Below are 15,520 nucleotides of genomic sequence, written 5' to 3'. Positions count from 1 at the left end.
TATTAAAAATTAATAAACATTATATACTTGTTAAAAAATAATTTATTTGTATTGTTATATCTTAGAGCTTTCTTACCATTGTATTTTTATTTGTTTTTTGCATTTTGCTTAGGCAAAGTTTTAGACGGAAACTTGAATGCCACATTTTTCAACTTCCTCATATAGTTGAACCAATATATGACATGTGTTAATACGGGATCAATATTGTAATAGTTGAAAGTTATTGATATGCTAGTACATATAATTATGTGTACACATAACAAAAATAGATACATATAAGTTAACATTGAGCAACACCGCGTACTAATGTTACATATTATATTTGGAGCCTTCACTTCAGTCTGTTCTATCATGCAATAGGCCACTAGAAAGAAAGATATACAACTTTTTTTGTAACAGCAATTGAGTAGCAAGAGTAAGCTAGTGAGAATTGACAAGTTACACCACTCACCTATTTATGAATCAACTACCATATCTGAAAACCAATTATCCCGAAGGTTTATTAGTTGTGTAAAGTTACCATCTGACATACAGCATGAGAATAACTTTGTTTATTTGGTGTATTTAGCATTTGCTAATGAAGAACCTTTGTTAGTTTCTCATCCTGTGACCACACGCCATTGGTTTTGTGAAAGATCAGCATACTGCCATATCTTCAAGCTCATATTGCATAGCAAGCCTTTCAACAGTATTTCTACTTATTACTTCTTTCTGGTGCAGTCCCTTAGGACTACTGATGCAAGCTCCTTGTGATCTTCATGGATGATGCCTTCGACTAGAATGGTATATGCCTTCGACTGTACAGATTAAGCCAAAGGAGACAACATTCATCAGGAAAGAATTCACTCACACACAATTCACAGTTAAAATATACACCTTCATTTAAAGTGAATGAAACTTAGCATAATTCATTGTTTAATTACAAAAGTTAACCCATACAACAAAGACATACAATTACATTTTTCCCCAAAAGAAGTCCCCTATTTTTGTAACATTATCCTTCAATGACAAACACATAAACACCAGCCTCAACAACACTTGACAAAATAGCATCTGAGTACTTTGTACTTCTGACTGGATCTTTGTGATTACCCCAACTGTTGAATAGTCTGCGAGAAAAGAAAAGTTCAATATAGTCTCAGAGAAGAAGAAAATAAAAACATCTTGTAGAAGATGATGAACTTACCGTTTAGATCAACTGCTTGAGCAATCTGAAGATCATTTTAGTTGGCTACTTACAAAAGCACTAATATTGAACATAATCATGTATTTGTTATACAAAAACAACCTACTTTTAAGCCCACAGCATTCACATATATGCACATTTGTGGACATTCTACTAGGTAAAAAAAGATCCCATTATGGTTAGACCTTACAAAATAGCTACACAAAAACCATTCAGTGAATTAAAGCTTATCATTAATAATCATCCATATCATACTGTGACGTTCAAGTTCGCTGATGCTTAAGAAGAATTCCATTCTCTTTATATCTTGAGTAATTCCCATTGCTGCCTTAACTCGTTCATCTGAGTTGTATATTTCATATGCAGGGGATCCAATAATAGAAAATATCTTACCACGAATTTCAGATAGATCACGCTCTCCTAGCTTGTCAATTAAAGAAGCCATTCTCTTATCATGGCTTTCAGTGAATTGTTTCATCACCTCCATCAAACCTTTAAGAACAGTCTCATTATCATCTTCAACTGCTTTTCTTTTTTTGCATCTACCTTTTTCGTTGACTTTAGAAGATGATGCTTTAAAACAGTTGCCCTTTTTCTGAGATTGATGGGTTTCACCTTTTTTAGCGGTGAATGAACTTTGTGCTGCTCCAGTTGATTCATTAGGTTCAGCTTGAGCAGTAAATGGACTTTGTGTTGCTCCAGTTGATACATTAGGTTCCTCTTGAGCAGCTTGATTTTCTCTTGTGCCTGAAGCATCATCTATGTCGACAACATCAATAGGAAATCCCACAGACATGCCATTAGTAATTTCTTGAGATTCAATTCTTTCTATTTCTTCAACAGCATCTTCTGGACCTTCTGCAAACTCTCCAGTGGCTCTATCCTTGCCAAATATCTCTTCCCAGTCAGCAAATAATGGCCATTTTTTTAAGTTCATTGATTTGGCATTTGGATCAACCTAGAAAAATAAAGAAAGTAACTGTCAATATTCCAAAGACAGAGATCCATAACCAAGAGAAAATACAAGTAAGTAGAAATTGCGTAATGATTTCAAATAAATATAAATCACCTTTATCAAGTCATCCCAAGCTTTTGGATAATCAACTAAGATACTTCCGTCACTATATTGAAATCCTAAACCACTTCGACTCTTTAGCAACGATATGGTTGCATAACTCTTTTTCCATGCTCTTATTTTAGAATCAACATGTGGTAGAGATTTCAATCCACAACTAGGATGACGAGCATTCATGTAGTGTTCCAATTCCATTAAATATCCATGTCTAAAGGTTCCATTATCTCCTCTCCAACCATTAACACACAATTCTTTTAATCCATCTATAAGAGTAAGTTCCTCTTCTGGAGTCCATATCCTTCGACATGAAGGTGTTGATTTTCTTGCCCTCTTTATGGACGTGTTGGATGTTGCAGCAGGAAAACTAGCCATTTCAATCTGTAAAATTATAAATGAAATCACAAGTAATACTAAGTTACAACTTACAAGTAAATTATCACAATCATAATCAAATTTATTGTAATACAACTTTATTGGTCTAAGAAAAAGATAATGTGAAGAGATAAAGAGAATTTCACTGCTTATATTATAAAATAATAGATATACATTGAGATTCACTGTTTGTTTGTACAAATAACAATGTGAGACATACAAAAGATTGACCATTCGTCTTCACAAAATAATAGACGGTATTACATTTTACAGTGAATGGAAAACCAAAAGCAAAAGTGCATACGCACACCAAAAGTTAACACATAGTTTAAAATTATAAAGATTGATTTCCCAATCGTTCATTTTACATAGACTGAGCTAGTTCATCCCTCCAAGTGGTCCACTCATCAGATGTTTCAATTGTATTAATATTTTCATGTTCATGTTGATTCTCCATGTGGAAATCCATTTCCACATCTAAGGGGTCAGCTTCCATCTCTCTTCGAATGAAATTGTGTATCAAACAACATGCACTAATAATTCTATTGTGAACCTTAACTGAGTACCACGAAGGACTTCTAAGAATTCCCCAACGTCCTTTTAATAGTCCAAATGTTCTTTCAATAACATTACGTGCCCTAGCATGCTTCATATTAAAGAGCTCTTCTCGACATCGAGGTGATGGATTGTCACCTTGCCAATCCTTTAGCCAATATCTATATCCTCGATAGGGAGACAGAAAACCATTTCCATTTGTATATCCTCCGTCGCACAAATAGTAATTGCCTAAAAACATAAATAATAATATAATTACTTTAAATATTATTCTATTTTGATGTAGTAGAAATAAACAAGGGTCTGCCTATTATTTAGCATACCATGAGGTACTTTCAACCCATTTCTTCGTACAACAGCATCTCGCAATACACGACCATCAGCGGCTGATCCCTCCCAACCAGGTAATACATAAATAAAGTTGAGATTTCTATCACAAACCCCCAAGACATTAGTTGCTATATCTCCTTTTCGTGTTCTGTATCTTGGTTTATATATTGCTTCAACTCTAATGGAAATGTAAGTACCATCCAATGCACCAAGACAACCCTATAAGATAAATTCAAATCTAAATACTAAATGACTATTAAAAATAAAAATACTTTCACCATAATATTTCAAGTTTATTGTAGTAAATCAAATGTTAGATTGAAATTTACCTACCTTAAACCATTTCCATCGATCATCACTATCATCTTCGAGCACCGGATTAGGTTTAACAAGTAACACTGGAGTTAGTTTAAGAATAGCTCTTAGACATTCATTAAAGGCTCGACTTACACTCCACCCCGATCTAATATAATCAACTTTGATAGACCTGTTCTTTTCATGATGAGCCAAAATATTTAAAAACATTGCTAACTTTTCAGTACTCGACATATTTTTACTGTCAGTCAAACCTCCAATATTCTTGGCTAATGAGGCTAATATGTGAAAGGCGTTTCTATCCATCCTAAGCTTGTCAATACATACAATATCATTGTCACGAATGAGAACATTCAGATGAGACAAGATTTTTGGAATTCTAGCACTCATACAATATCGAATGCCCCGCGTATTTGTAGATTGTTTTCTTAATAACATGCTGTAAATAGCCATAAAAAAGCAGATAAGGACAATATAGGAATGCATCACAATCTCCTCGAGAATCATAAAGGATTCAACATCGCACAATTGCTGAGAATCCATTTATACCTATTTTCCAATTAAAAATGACAACATCATGATCAAATTGAATCCCAAAAGAAAAAAGAGTATCAATCATGTTACTTAATTAAGTATTGCAGACACATTTTGTATAATAGGAAGGTAATAGATGGTTTTATACTAAAATGTTCAATTTTATTGAAAAGAAAAAAACAAATTGGACTTATATTGCAACAAACTATCAAATGTTCACAACAATCAGCCATACTTGAGGCAGAACTAAACTATCCTTCTTTCTCTATTATACTAGGACCACAATCGCAAACTTATACAAGAACGGTTACAAATGTTGGTGATGCAAGCTCAACTTATATCGTTAACATCACTCAAATTCGAAGAGTCCACATAGTTGTCAAGCCAACCACACTTGTTTTCACCAAGGTGAACCAACAAGCAACTTATTCAGTTACCTTTACACAAATTGGTGATATCACAGGCTAAGTAACATGAAAAACAGGGTAAAATGTTTATTTTTGTTTGGCTTCTAAAGCTAGAATACTAATACTATTTTGTCAAACTGCAAATACATATTTATCTTTTGCAATTTTAGAAGCTAAAGCAACTAAACTTAATGAACCCATTTGTTCATAAATCACAAATTTTGAACAAATAAAACAAAACCCACATCAAATTTAGGTGTACTCAAACATCAACTTAACTAGAAAATACTGAGAAGATCTACAATTTCATTCATCTCATTGGATTAACAAGAGGAAAAACACAAGAAAATTGGAGGAGAAGAAGAAGAACAAATAAAAAAATCAGCCAAAATTTGAGTTTGAGAACTTCTAACCTCAAAGAAAGAACGTCAGATTGAAAGTTTTTCAATTTACTTGCCTGGAAGATGAAGAACCATTCTCTAGATTTACAGATGGATAAAGGATGGGAATGTTTATCTAAAAGCCTGTGGTGTATATTGATTGAGAGTGAAGGGTAAAATTGTCAATACATATTTTTATTCAGGTATTAGTTATTCAGGTATAACTTATTCCATCTTTTACCCTGCATAAAATAATACATAGATTGACTCATAACTTAAACATGTATTAGTTATGTGATTTTCTAATTTTATAACCAAACATAGTATTGTGTGTGTTGAATTTTATAATTTAACAAAAATATGCTACCAAACATGGTAAAGCTTATGCAATATTTAATACTTGAATAACTCAATCCTTATCCAGTAACCAAACGATCCCTTATTGCATTAATTATTGTAATATGTTCGACTTAAGATTTTGAAAAGTAAATACACGCGGACCAATAGAAAAAAGATACTATGAAACAATTTTAAAGCATTTAAATAAGATTAATATTTCATCTATATTCATTTATTTGGCCTACTTTTTTTATACTCTATTAAAAAAGTAAGGAAAAGTTGTATATAATAGGAAATCATTAATTTAAATTAAATTTTATAGATATACTTTTTATTTATACCTATAGCAAACTATAGTTATTTTCATCACTTTTCTTGGTGAAATTTCGCTCGCCACTCTCGTTTGATGGCAGTCTCGCTCACCTCTCTCGCTTTTTATACAAACACAAATGTATAAAATGAGTTTTTGTTTGTATAAAGCGAGAGGAATTTGTATAAATACATATATTTTTGTTTCCCTCTCTCCCCTCTCCCAGATCTCGCTCGCCACTCACCCTAATCTCGCTCACCGCCCTCGCCTCTCTCGCTTATATAAACAGAAACGAAATGTATAAATTGTTTTTCTGTTTGTATAAAGCGGGAGAAAATTATATATACACATGCAAATACATATATTTTCGTCCTATACACTTATAATTATACAATAGAAATACTCCTCTGTCAATTTCTGTTGCCTTTCTTTTTTTCTCGTTTTATACAAATTCAAATTATATATACTTTATCTTTCTTGTTTTATACAATTTGATTCAATTGTACATTCTCTGTCCAAGTCTCTTTTGTTTTTATCTCTTTCTCATTTTATACAAATTCAAACTGTATATAATTTACTTTCTCGTTTTATTCAATTTGTTTTATACAATTCGCTGCAATTGTATATGTATAGCGAATTATATATATATATATGTTTGTTATGGAGCGCAAATATGCAAACTTTGCTATAGCATACACATATAAAATTTGTATTTGCTATATGGAAAAGTTGACCAAAAAATAATTATTTTCATTAGTAACTCTTTAAATTTTAAAAGTAACATAATTTATTATGATTAACAACATACATACACCAACTTCTACACCCAAACCTGCTAACTCAACCATTACTTTATAATTTATATATCTTTTTTTTTCAATAAAATAAAATAAATAAAATCATGCATTTCTAAAACCTCTACCAGAAGTACAGCCAAACGACCCCTTAACACACTAGGTCTTATTTACCTCCATACATCATCTACCTCTATTTAAGTCTACATTCTCTACTTTCATCTTGCTTTCTTCTTCCGTCAAGAGAACCAGGTACTTTCTCGACTCTATTTTCACTAGGATTTTGCTATCGATGATATTAGATTTAGGGTTTTCACGAACTAGATCTTTCGTTTTGCTATGCTCCGTTCTTCATATTAGTATTGTAACTGTAGATCTGTAAATTTTGACCAACTGATTGCTTCATATCTGAATTTATTCGATTCATTTCACTTGTAGATTTAATTGAAGGTAGCTAATACTATTAGCTTAGTTAGCTTTACGGGAGAATCTAGTCAGTTCATAACTATCTATCTATATCTGTAAAGCTTTCGTGCTTATTGTTATTGTTAGTTTTTCTAACATTTGAGTAATTTTGAAGTATCATATAGTAACAGGAAAGTTGAGAAATGAAGCAGAACCTATGCTATTTTTAATTTTTATCTCCTCGATTTAACAGTGCTAGGTCAATAAATTGACAAAAACACAGGGAAGACAAAGTATTTAGGTCGGTTGCTACTATGATTTAAGTAACAAAAGAAGAAAAAAGAAAGAGCATTTGAAATTAAAGTTGTGGAATTTTTTTCGTGAAAGTTGAAGCTGGTTTGGCATAAACTTTACTTGGAAAAGGAGTTTGTGAAGATTGGTGAATAGAAACTAATATTTCACTTGAAAATAAATCTGATATACACCTTCATATCAGTATTTCAAACTATCACTTGAAGTTTAGTATTTGAAAGCACTCTCGGAAGATTCAGTATTTGCTAAATACTCGTGGCCAGATTCAACAGTTACAAATACTGAAATAGCATCTTGTGTCTCCTGAAGAAAAAATGTAAATTAAGTCTGTTTTAAGTAATTGTCTTTTTAATGCATTTTTTTTATAAAAATAATGACCAGTAGACCAGTGGTTCAAGCTGTGGAAACAGCCTCTTGCAGAAATGCAGGGTAAGGCCGCATGCAATTGATTCTGTGCTCTGACCCTTCACCGGACCTGGGCATGGAGGGAGCTTAGTGCAATGGGTTGCTTTTTTATTTTTTTAAAATAAAATTAAAGAGCAAGTAGTGAATTCCTGTTAATGTTTGAAGGCATGACTTTACACAAAGTGCTCCCTTAACTAGTATCTGAATTCTGAGGAGTTGCTGAAGATTCTTTTAATATCAAACGGCACACAAGATGACCCATCTGAAGTGCTTTTCGCAGTACCCCAAGCTATTGGTAGGATTGGTCTCTTTTCCATAATAGTTGTTAATCTCCAGGTTCTTCCGGTGTATGCTTAAATAAAGAACATATGTCCACCTTATAATTTAAAGGTTCAGATTTGGTCAAATCGATCACCTCCTTTAATTATAGTTGTGAAGCAAAAACCTGCCTCTATACGGAGTAGTAGCACAATGATTAACCATTATTCTACGGTTTGAGAAAATGAATTTCTTAATAGTTACCACCTCTTATTACACTTGGAAGCTTGAGTAAAGCTCATAGGAATTAACTGTCTCAGAAATAGTTCACGAGGTATTGAACCCTGCAGCCAATAATTAGAAAGGGACTCGGTTCACTTGAAATTAATTGTGGAGAATGGTGATAGATAGATCCAGAAGTTGCTGTTTAGCTGTTTCTGATGGCATCTTTTGTGGTATCCAGAATGTGATGTTCAATTACCTTTATATTTGTTGAATCAGGTGTAATTTCACATACAACAAAAATGGCTGACTCTTCGCGTGAAGAAAATGTGTACTTGGCTAAGCTGGCTGAGCAGGCTGAGCGATACGAGGAAATGATTGAGTTTATGGAGAAGGTTGCAAAGACAGCAGATGTTGAGGAGCTGACTGTTGAGGAAAGGAATCTTCTTTCAGTGGCCTACAAAAATGTAATTGGCGCAAGAAGAGCCTCATGGAGGATAATCTCTTCAATTGAGCAAAAGGAGGAAAGCCGTGGAAATGAAGACCATGTCAACACTATTAAAGAATACAGAAGCAAAATTGAGGCTGAACTTAGCAAGATTTGTGATGGGATTTTGAGCCTCCTCGAGTCCAATTTAATACCATCGGCCTCAACAGCTGAGTCCAAAGTTTTTTACTTGAAGATGAAAGGTGACTACCATAGGTACCTGGCTGAGTTTAAAACAGGGACAGAGAGGAAAGAAGCCGCTGAGAACACTTTGTTGGCATACAAGTCTGCTCAGGTAGGTGATCTATGGTGAAAACTGTCAGTATCTCCTTGTAATAAACAATTCTGTTTATTTAATGTGTTCTGTTGTAGGATATTGCTTTGGCTGAACTGGCTCCTACTCACCCAATCAGGCTGGGACTTGCCCTTAACTTTTCCGTTTTCTATTATGAAATTCTCAACTCACCTGATCGTGCTTGTAACCTTGCGAAACAGGTAATATTCTATGCTTCTGTTGATTCTTTGACTTGAATTACTCTCTCTCTCTCTCTCTGGTTAACTAACTTAGTCGGACTATCTTCCTAGTTCTTATAGAGATGTGTCGTGCTTGTCTATGGAACATTTATTTACTTGTACCGTACTAATTTCTTTGTGAAAAAAGGGAAAAGATAGTTGTGCTACTTCAAGCTATGCATGTATGTTTCGATTGGGAATCAACTTTACCTTTGGTGCCTCATAATGACAATGAAGTTTGATGTATGCTGTTTGAGTGATAGGAATGTTTTTTTTTTTTTTTGATATTTTGAATGTTTTGATTTATGCCTGCCATTTTCTCTGGTTGGAGTAAAGTGCTTTGTCTTTCCGTAATGCATAATTCTTCTCCTTTTTCAATCCGGAAGGACAGCTTATTTACCTTGCGTTCTTTCCTGTGGTTTCCTGTTCTTGTCAGGATCTTGTCTTGGGTTGAGGTTGTTTTCCATACTAAAATTTCGATTGATTCTTATTCAGGTTTTTGTCCTTGTCTATGTTAAGTCTCCTAGCAGCAAAGTATTTAGTGCTAAGTTCTTTAACTAGGTACAGTTAGTTGTGGACATCCTTTTGAACTTAGGGTGATAGTTCATCTGACCACTCTGTAGGGTACGTTTTATATTACAGTGCTTCCATTAGAATTAGATGTCTTTGTACCTATATGTTGGTTATAGATATTTTCTATTACTCGATGACTGATGAGACTAGAAAATAGCATGAACTAGTCTATTGAAAGAGTGTAATTTCATTCAACTCGCTTAGAGATAGGAATTACGTTTGAATTCGGAATTTTAAACCTATATCTAGTGCATCCTGAATAGCTTTTTGCTTGTGCCTGAATATGACCATTTAATTGACAGTTTGACTTGTGCTACCCAAGTAATGAATCTTTTTGCTCCTGTACTCAAAGTCAGTCGCAATAAACTGTTAGGATAATTTAGAAGACTAGCAACAGCATCTTCTTATAACTAGAGTTGTAGGATGAATTAGACTCTTAACTTTGATGATGGAATTATCTATCTTTTCCTTCTTTTTTTCTTAGTTGAATATTTTGTAATCCCCGTTATTTGACATTGTAATCTTAGGCAGAATTAGTTTGAGTGTAACAGCCACTAGTACTCTGTCACAACCCTAATTAGTTGGGAATTAGGATGGGCTATATTAATTTCAAAATTTATTTTAATTCTTATATAATCGTTGCATACATAAGTTATTCTTTAAAACTGATTAGGAGTTCTCCTTATTCTTAAGGAGGACCAATTAGGGGCTCTCTAGCGCAAGTGGTTCTGTACTTTTGCATGGACATACAAATTTCTAAACAAACTAAAAAAAACTCCTAATAAAACCAAATTGTACGTGATTGTTTGCACCTGCAACTAATTGGTTTCTGTTGCTATCAGTCTTTTTCTTCCATTGAGTTCTGTTTTTCGACAAGTCTGCATAGATCCAAAGGATGGTAGGTCCTTTGAGAGTTGAGACAAAATCTTAACCTGTTATTTTCGTTCTACCTTGTCGTCTTTAATACCTTCAGTTTTCATACATCTGTGGAACGCTAGATTTACATAGGACATAACCAAATCATCCCAGTCAGGTTCTTTTGTCTCAAGTCCTAAGTGTGCAGTAGTACATTCGGTCTAAATTTGTTTGGTCTCACATCTTTTCGAACATTTGCCTTATTATATGACTGACCTTGTAAGCACAACATTTATTTTCATATAACATTGTTTGTGTCATAGGCTCAAGCCGCTGTACAAAGCTTGTCTTTCACTAGTATAGGAATTTCTTATTGCATTACTGTAAACTCCTCCATCTTACCCATCATATTTCAACTTAATGAAATAGATTTTCAAATTCATGAAACACTAGACCTAGATTCCTGAATTACCCATATTTAAACACCATAATTTCGTCTAATGTTGCTTTGACTTCATCATGGATAGTTAAAGTCTGTATATTCTGTCTCATTTTCACTTGCACTAAAATCCTTACTCCACTGTGTTCCCGTGTTCAAGCATTTCGTTGACTCCCTCTCAGTAGCTTCATTTGTTTACACAAGGAAAATCCTTGATTTGAACTGCTATATCACCTCCATTGCTCTCTCAATGATGACAATTCTTTACACATATTGTTTAAGCTATTTCTATTAACCATGTGAGGAATTAAGTCCACCAAAGTGATAGAATCATATTGGCATTCTTTTCCATGCGGCTCATTTCTTAATTTTGATAAGTACTTTCCACGATACCATTGAGAGACATTCACTTTGTGCAACACATACACACGACAGTAGGGCTATATAGAAATAGTGGTTCTTCAGAAAAAAAAACTTCATTTATACAAATCTGTACACTAAGAGTGCTCCAAAAATAAAAACTGAAATATGAGAACTTAATCCCTGAGTGTCTCCTATTCTTCCCCGAATTTTCCCTATTACAGAATGTGGAATCACTGTCCAAAATTTATTCCTAGTTTTGCTTTCTATAGCATGGCATCCATTGCCCGAACATGCTTGGCATAATGTAGCCAACTCTGAACAAATTCAGCATCTTATTCCTATTGTAGTGGTAAATTTGCATCTGATTGGCCGATGACTGTCAATCTTAGCCTCCTACATGACATCGACATTAGAAAACACTAGCTTGGACCTCTTCTTTTTCTTAACTTTTCAGTAGTTCAATATCAAACTAAAAATTGTTGTTAGGGGCTAGAGATAGCCAGACATCCACAGTAGGAGATTCATGTGTTTTAGTTTCATATGTCCATCATCTCAAACTCATGAGTTGTAGTTTCTCAAGCTCAGAATCTATTTCATGTTCAAAACTTGTCTTCGAGTTCTTTAATTAGTCATCATTGTTTAATTAAAATATCGTCAAGATATCTTGTTAATGAAATCTTCAATGTTTTGCACAAAAAAAAGTTCACTGCAACAAATCTTATTATATTCCATGGAAATGGCTAAATTCTTGGACAATACATACATTTTTTTTGGAGGAAGCTACTTATATAACTTTGATTAAATACATATGTTCTCTTTTCTTTAAGAGCAACTGATTTGGTAGTGTCATGTTGGAACTTATAGCCTGTTTGGGTTGGCTTATGTTTTGGGTAAAATTTTAAAAAGTACTTTGAAGTACTTGTTTTAAGTCAATAAAAGAATAAGCCATAAGTTCGAATTTCTTACTTGTGGCTTATGCTTACAAGTCATAAGTTATAAGCCCATCCAAACAGGCTCAGAGTCACCTAACATGTGTTTGGAAGCAAATTATCATATATATTTTTTGTACAAAATATACCCTCAATAAGCTGAAAAACATGACAATAACTGAAGCAATGGAAAACCGACTTAATTGGTTTGATGCTCTTTTGTTACAGAAAAGCTGACCCAATCCGAGCCGCAAACACCCCTAGTTTCAAGTGCTATTTTGTTTGTCTTTGTTTTAGTTAGTTTTTTTCTTTCCTTCCGTCTTTCCCTTCTCGATTGAAGTAGTACACACTTTTGCGGCCCTACGAAAGCTGCAAGAAAAGAAAAGTAAAGATGAGTAATCCCAGAGTTCCTATCTATCTATAAAGTATAAAATAATCCTAGAATTTGTAGAAACTTGCTAGGAGTACAGAACAGTCCTCTTCTATTTTGCTCATTGTAAATGTGGTTTCAGTACGTCTTCTACTTGTATGTACAAAATGTGTTAACAATCTCAAAAAAAAATGTTGAGACAAAAATATATTCCTGTTATTATTGGAGGAGACATTTATAAGCTATGCTGTTAAATTGCAGGCATTTGATGAAGCCATCTCAGAGTTGGATACACTGGGTGAGGAATCTTACAAGGACAGTACATTGATCATGCAACTTCTCCGAGACAATCTCACTCTTTGGACTTCTGACAATGCGGTCTCTCTCTCTCTCTCTCTCTCTCTCTCTCTCTCTCACACACACACACACACGTATTTAGTCCCATGCACTAACAACCTTTTTTGGGATTATCCTGTGTATATCCAGAAAAATGGACGAGCTAGTTCCTGGTTGCTAAATTCTGGAACATTACACTTGTTTTAACTATTGACATGCTGATGTTGAATGTGTCTTTGTTGTAAACTATTCTAATTCCAGGATGATGTTGGGGATGACATCAAGGAAGCTTCAAAACCTGAGTCAGGCGAGGGGCAGCAGTGATGAGAGAGTAGCGTAGTCCTGTAGTCTTTATCTTATAGGGGATGTTGGTGGAGAGGATATAGCAAGATCGTGAATTTAGATCTCCGATGGTTGTGTCACAGTTGAAACGGTTCAATATAAAACATGTCTTAGTGTTGGTAAGAATATCTGGTTGAGTCGATTGCGTAGTGCTATGATCATTAGAGTTGAATTGGTTGCATTACTTGCTTGTGTTGATAACTTTTCTCGTAATTTTTTGTCTCATTTGCATGTTTGTGTGATTGAATTTGCATTTGATTATCCTGGCAATATTTTGTTCTTAAAATCTTGAAACACTTCCCTGAAATCTCTACCCCGTGGGAATCACATGGAAAAGAAATATATTGGCATGTGGACCAAAAACTTTCTGGTTCTGTGTGATCGAACACGATTATTGCATTGATAGAAGGTACTTACACTATTTAGCTGTGATATTGCAATGTCAGTTAGCAGTTTTATCTTAAACCCTCTAAACATATGTTCTTTTGATGCTTTGGGTGGAGACTAGATTCGAGTAGATAAAAGATGTAAGAACTTTAATATTGATGATGTTGTAAAATAAAAGAAAAACTAGTGCAAGAATGAAATATGGTACTAAAGTATCTACATGGAACACTATTTGACAAAATCGGATCTACAACATATTTTCATAATAAGATGATTTGGTGTATTGTAGTGTGTGATTCATTCTCTTTTTTAAGAAATTTGTTGAATGGTGAAGAAGTCTTCATTCTCTTTTTAAAGAAAATTCGTTTAACGGTGAAGAAAAAGAAAATTGGATCCTTGTGTTAACTCCAAAAATAATTAAAATAGGGCTAATTTAAATGTCTAAGTAATTTGATTTAAATGTCAAATCTTAAGGGTACTTTATGTATTTTTCTTGTTGAAGCTAGACTCTATTTATTTAGTTAAGTAGGAAAAATGAGCTAAAAGTGCCTGGTAAGTTTCTAATTAAAAAAATAAGACAAGTGAGCCTCTTTTATTTTTGTTTACTTTTTTATTTTTATTATTAATAAAAGGACTAAACTAACAATATTTTTCGTAGTTGTTTGGACAACTTCTAAAGTTGTTTGGACAACTATTGAAGTAGTCGAACGACTAATGAAGTTGTACCGACAATTATGACAGTTGTCGGACGATTAAAGAAGTTGTTTCGACAACTACGAAAGTTGTTGGACTAAAGTGTAAAAATTAAAAGTTTGAGACTATTATGAAAACATCTTTTAACCTAATATATATTATTTGTCACGTCTACCTAATTTTTAAAACTTGAAGGACTTCTACCTAATTGACAAACTAGTTCGTCCCTTTTATTAGATCTCAGATAAGTAGCTATTACAATATCAAAATTGCCAAATTTTACCAAGTTTTATTATTTCATACAAAAGGTTAATCTTTCTACTATTACAGTGCCCTGATATATCGTTTATATAACTCCAGTGAGTCTATTTCGATTTTGATAATAGGAATGTGGTAGAGGTGAGCAATTATAATTACTTCATGGAGGACTCAAAGTCTCATATTGAATTTGTTGTGATTTCTATTGAGCCAAATGTGACACAATACGAAGGAAAAATACAATTTCCCATAGTAGGAGGGGATTTGGGAGGGTAGCAAACATATTGTTGAATTGGAGTAACTAATGATTTTTTCTTGAATATTTTAACAAATGTAACATTCTAACTACTAAGAAGATGTGTCTACTGGTCACTACACTGTTGTTGCAGATTGTACAAGAGTTGTTAATGTACCTTTGTAATACATTATGAAGTATTTTCCTAGTAATAATTATAACAAGACTTTTACAAAATGATTAAAATTAATTAAAACTTGAGATTATTGAAATAAAAATTTAATTACGTGGAAATAAGAGTCCATTAACATGTCAAATTTTTAAAAAATTATATTAACAAGATTTGGAAAAAAAATGACATGTAGCTCTATACAATATATAATTTTTCTAATCATCATCATAAATAAAAAGGACCTTTTTAGATTTAGTTTGGATTATTTAAATGAGGGATCTCATTTAGTTAAGTTTCTAGCTCTCATTAGTTTAGTACATGTAGATTATGATTTTTCTTATTTTCATATAACTTATCTTTCTGTTTATG

The 15,520-nt window shown here is 33.3% G+C and overlaps 2 protein-coding genes across 4 annotated transcripts; one reads left to right on the top strand and one right to left on the bottom strand.

Moving 5' to 3' along the window:
* Positions 1–856: 856 nt before the first annotated feature.
* LOC107011790 (protein ALP1-like) lies at positions 857–5,558 on the bottom strand. 2 transcript variants are annotated; one of them, XM_015211437.1, is made up of 4 exons: positions 5,188–5,558; positions 2,256–2,639; positions 1,187–2,144; positions 857–1,109 (listed from the first exon to the last, which is right to left on the bottom strand). In XM_015211437.1, the coding sequence occupies exons 2-3, from the start codon at positions 2,631–2,633 to the stop codon at positions 1,407–1,409; spliced, it is 1,116 nt and encodes a 371-aa protein (XP_015066923.1). In that variant the 5' UTR covers positions 2,634–2,639; positions 5,188–5,558; the 3' UTR covers positions 857–1,109; positions 1,187–1,406. The 2 variants fall into 2 exon arrangements, with proteins under 2 accessions (XP_015066923.1, XP_027770619.1); XM_027914818.1 differs by lacking the exons at positions 857–1,109; positions 1,187–2,144; positions 2,256–2,639 and adding exons at positions 2,757–3,419; positions 3,512–3,737; positions 3,852–4,382.
* Positions 5,559–6,718: 1,160 nt separating this feature from the next.
* LOC107011436 (14-3-3 protein 4) lies at positions 6,719–13,667 on the top strand. 2 transcript variants are annotated; one of them, XM_015210945.2, is made up of 5 exons: positions 6,719–6,849; positions 8,479–8,981; positions 9,059–9,181; positions 12,990–13,106; positions 13,326–13,667. In XM_015210945.2, the coding sequence occupies exons 2-5, from the start codon at positions 8,502–8,504 to the stop codon at positions 13,386–13,388; spliced, it is 783 nt and encodes a 260-aa protein (XP_015066431.1). In that variant the 5' UTR covers positions 6,719–6,849; positions 8,479–8,501; the 3' UTR covers positions 13,389–13,667. The 2 variants fall into 2 exon arrangements, with proteins under 2 accessions (XP_015066431.1, XP_015066432.1); XM_015210946.2 differs by lacking the exon at positions 6,719–6,849 and adding an exon at positions 7,992–8,014.
* Positions 13,668–15,520: the final 1,853 nt, after the last annotated feature.

The sequence above is a fragment of the Solanum pennellii genome, chromosome 2 (genome assembly GCF_001406875.1).
Source record: "Solanum pennellii chromosome 2, SPENNV200".
NCBI classification, from domain to species: Eukaryota; Viridiplantae; Streptophyta; class Magnoliopsida; order Solanales; family Solanaceae; genus Solanum; species Solanum pennellii.
Note: the sequence above shows the minus strand (reverse complement) of the source record. Positions and strands in the feature narration are given on the sequence as shown.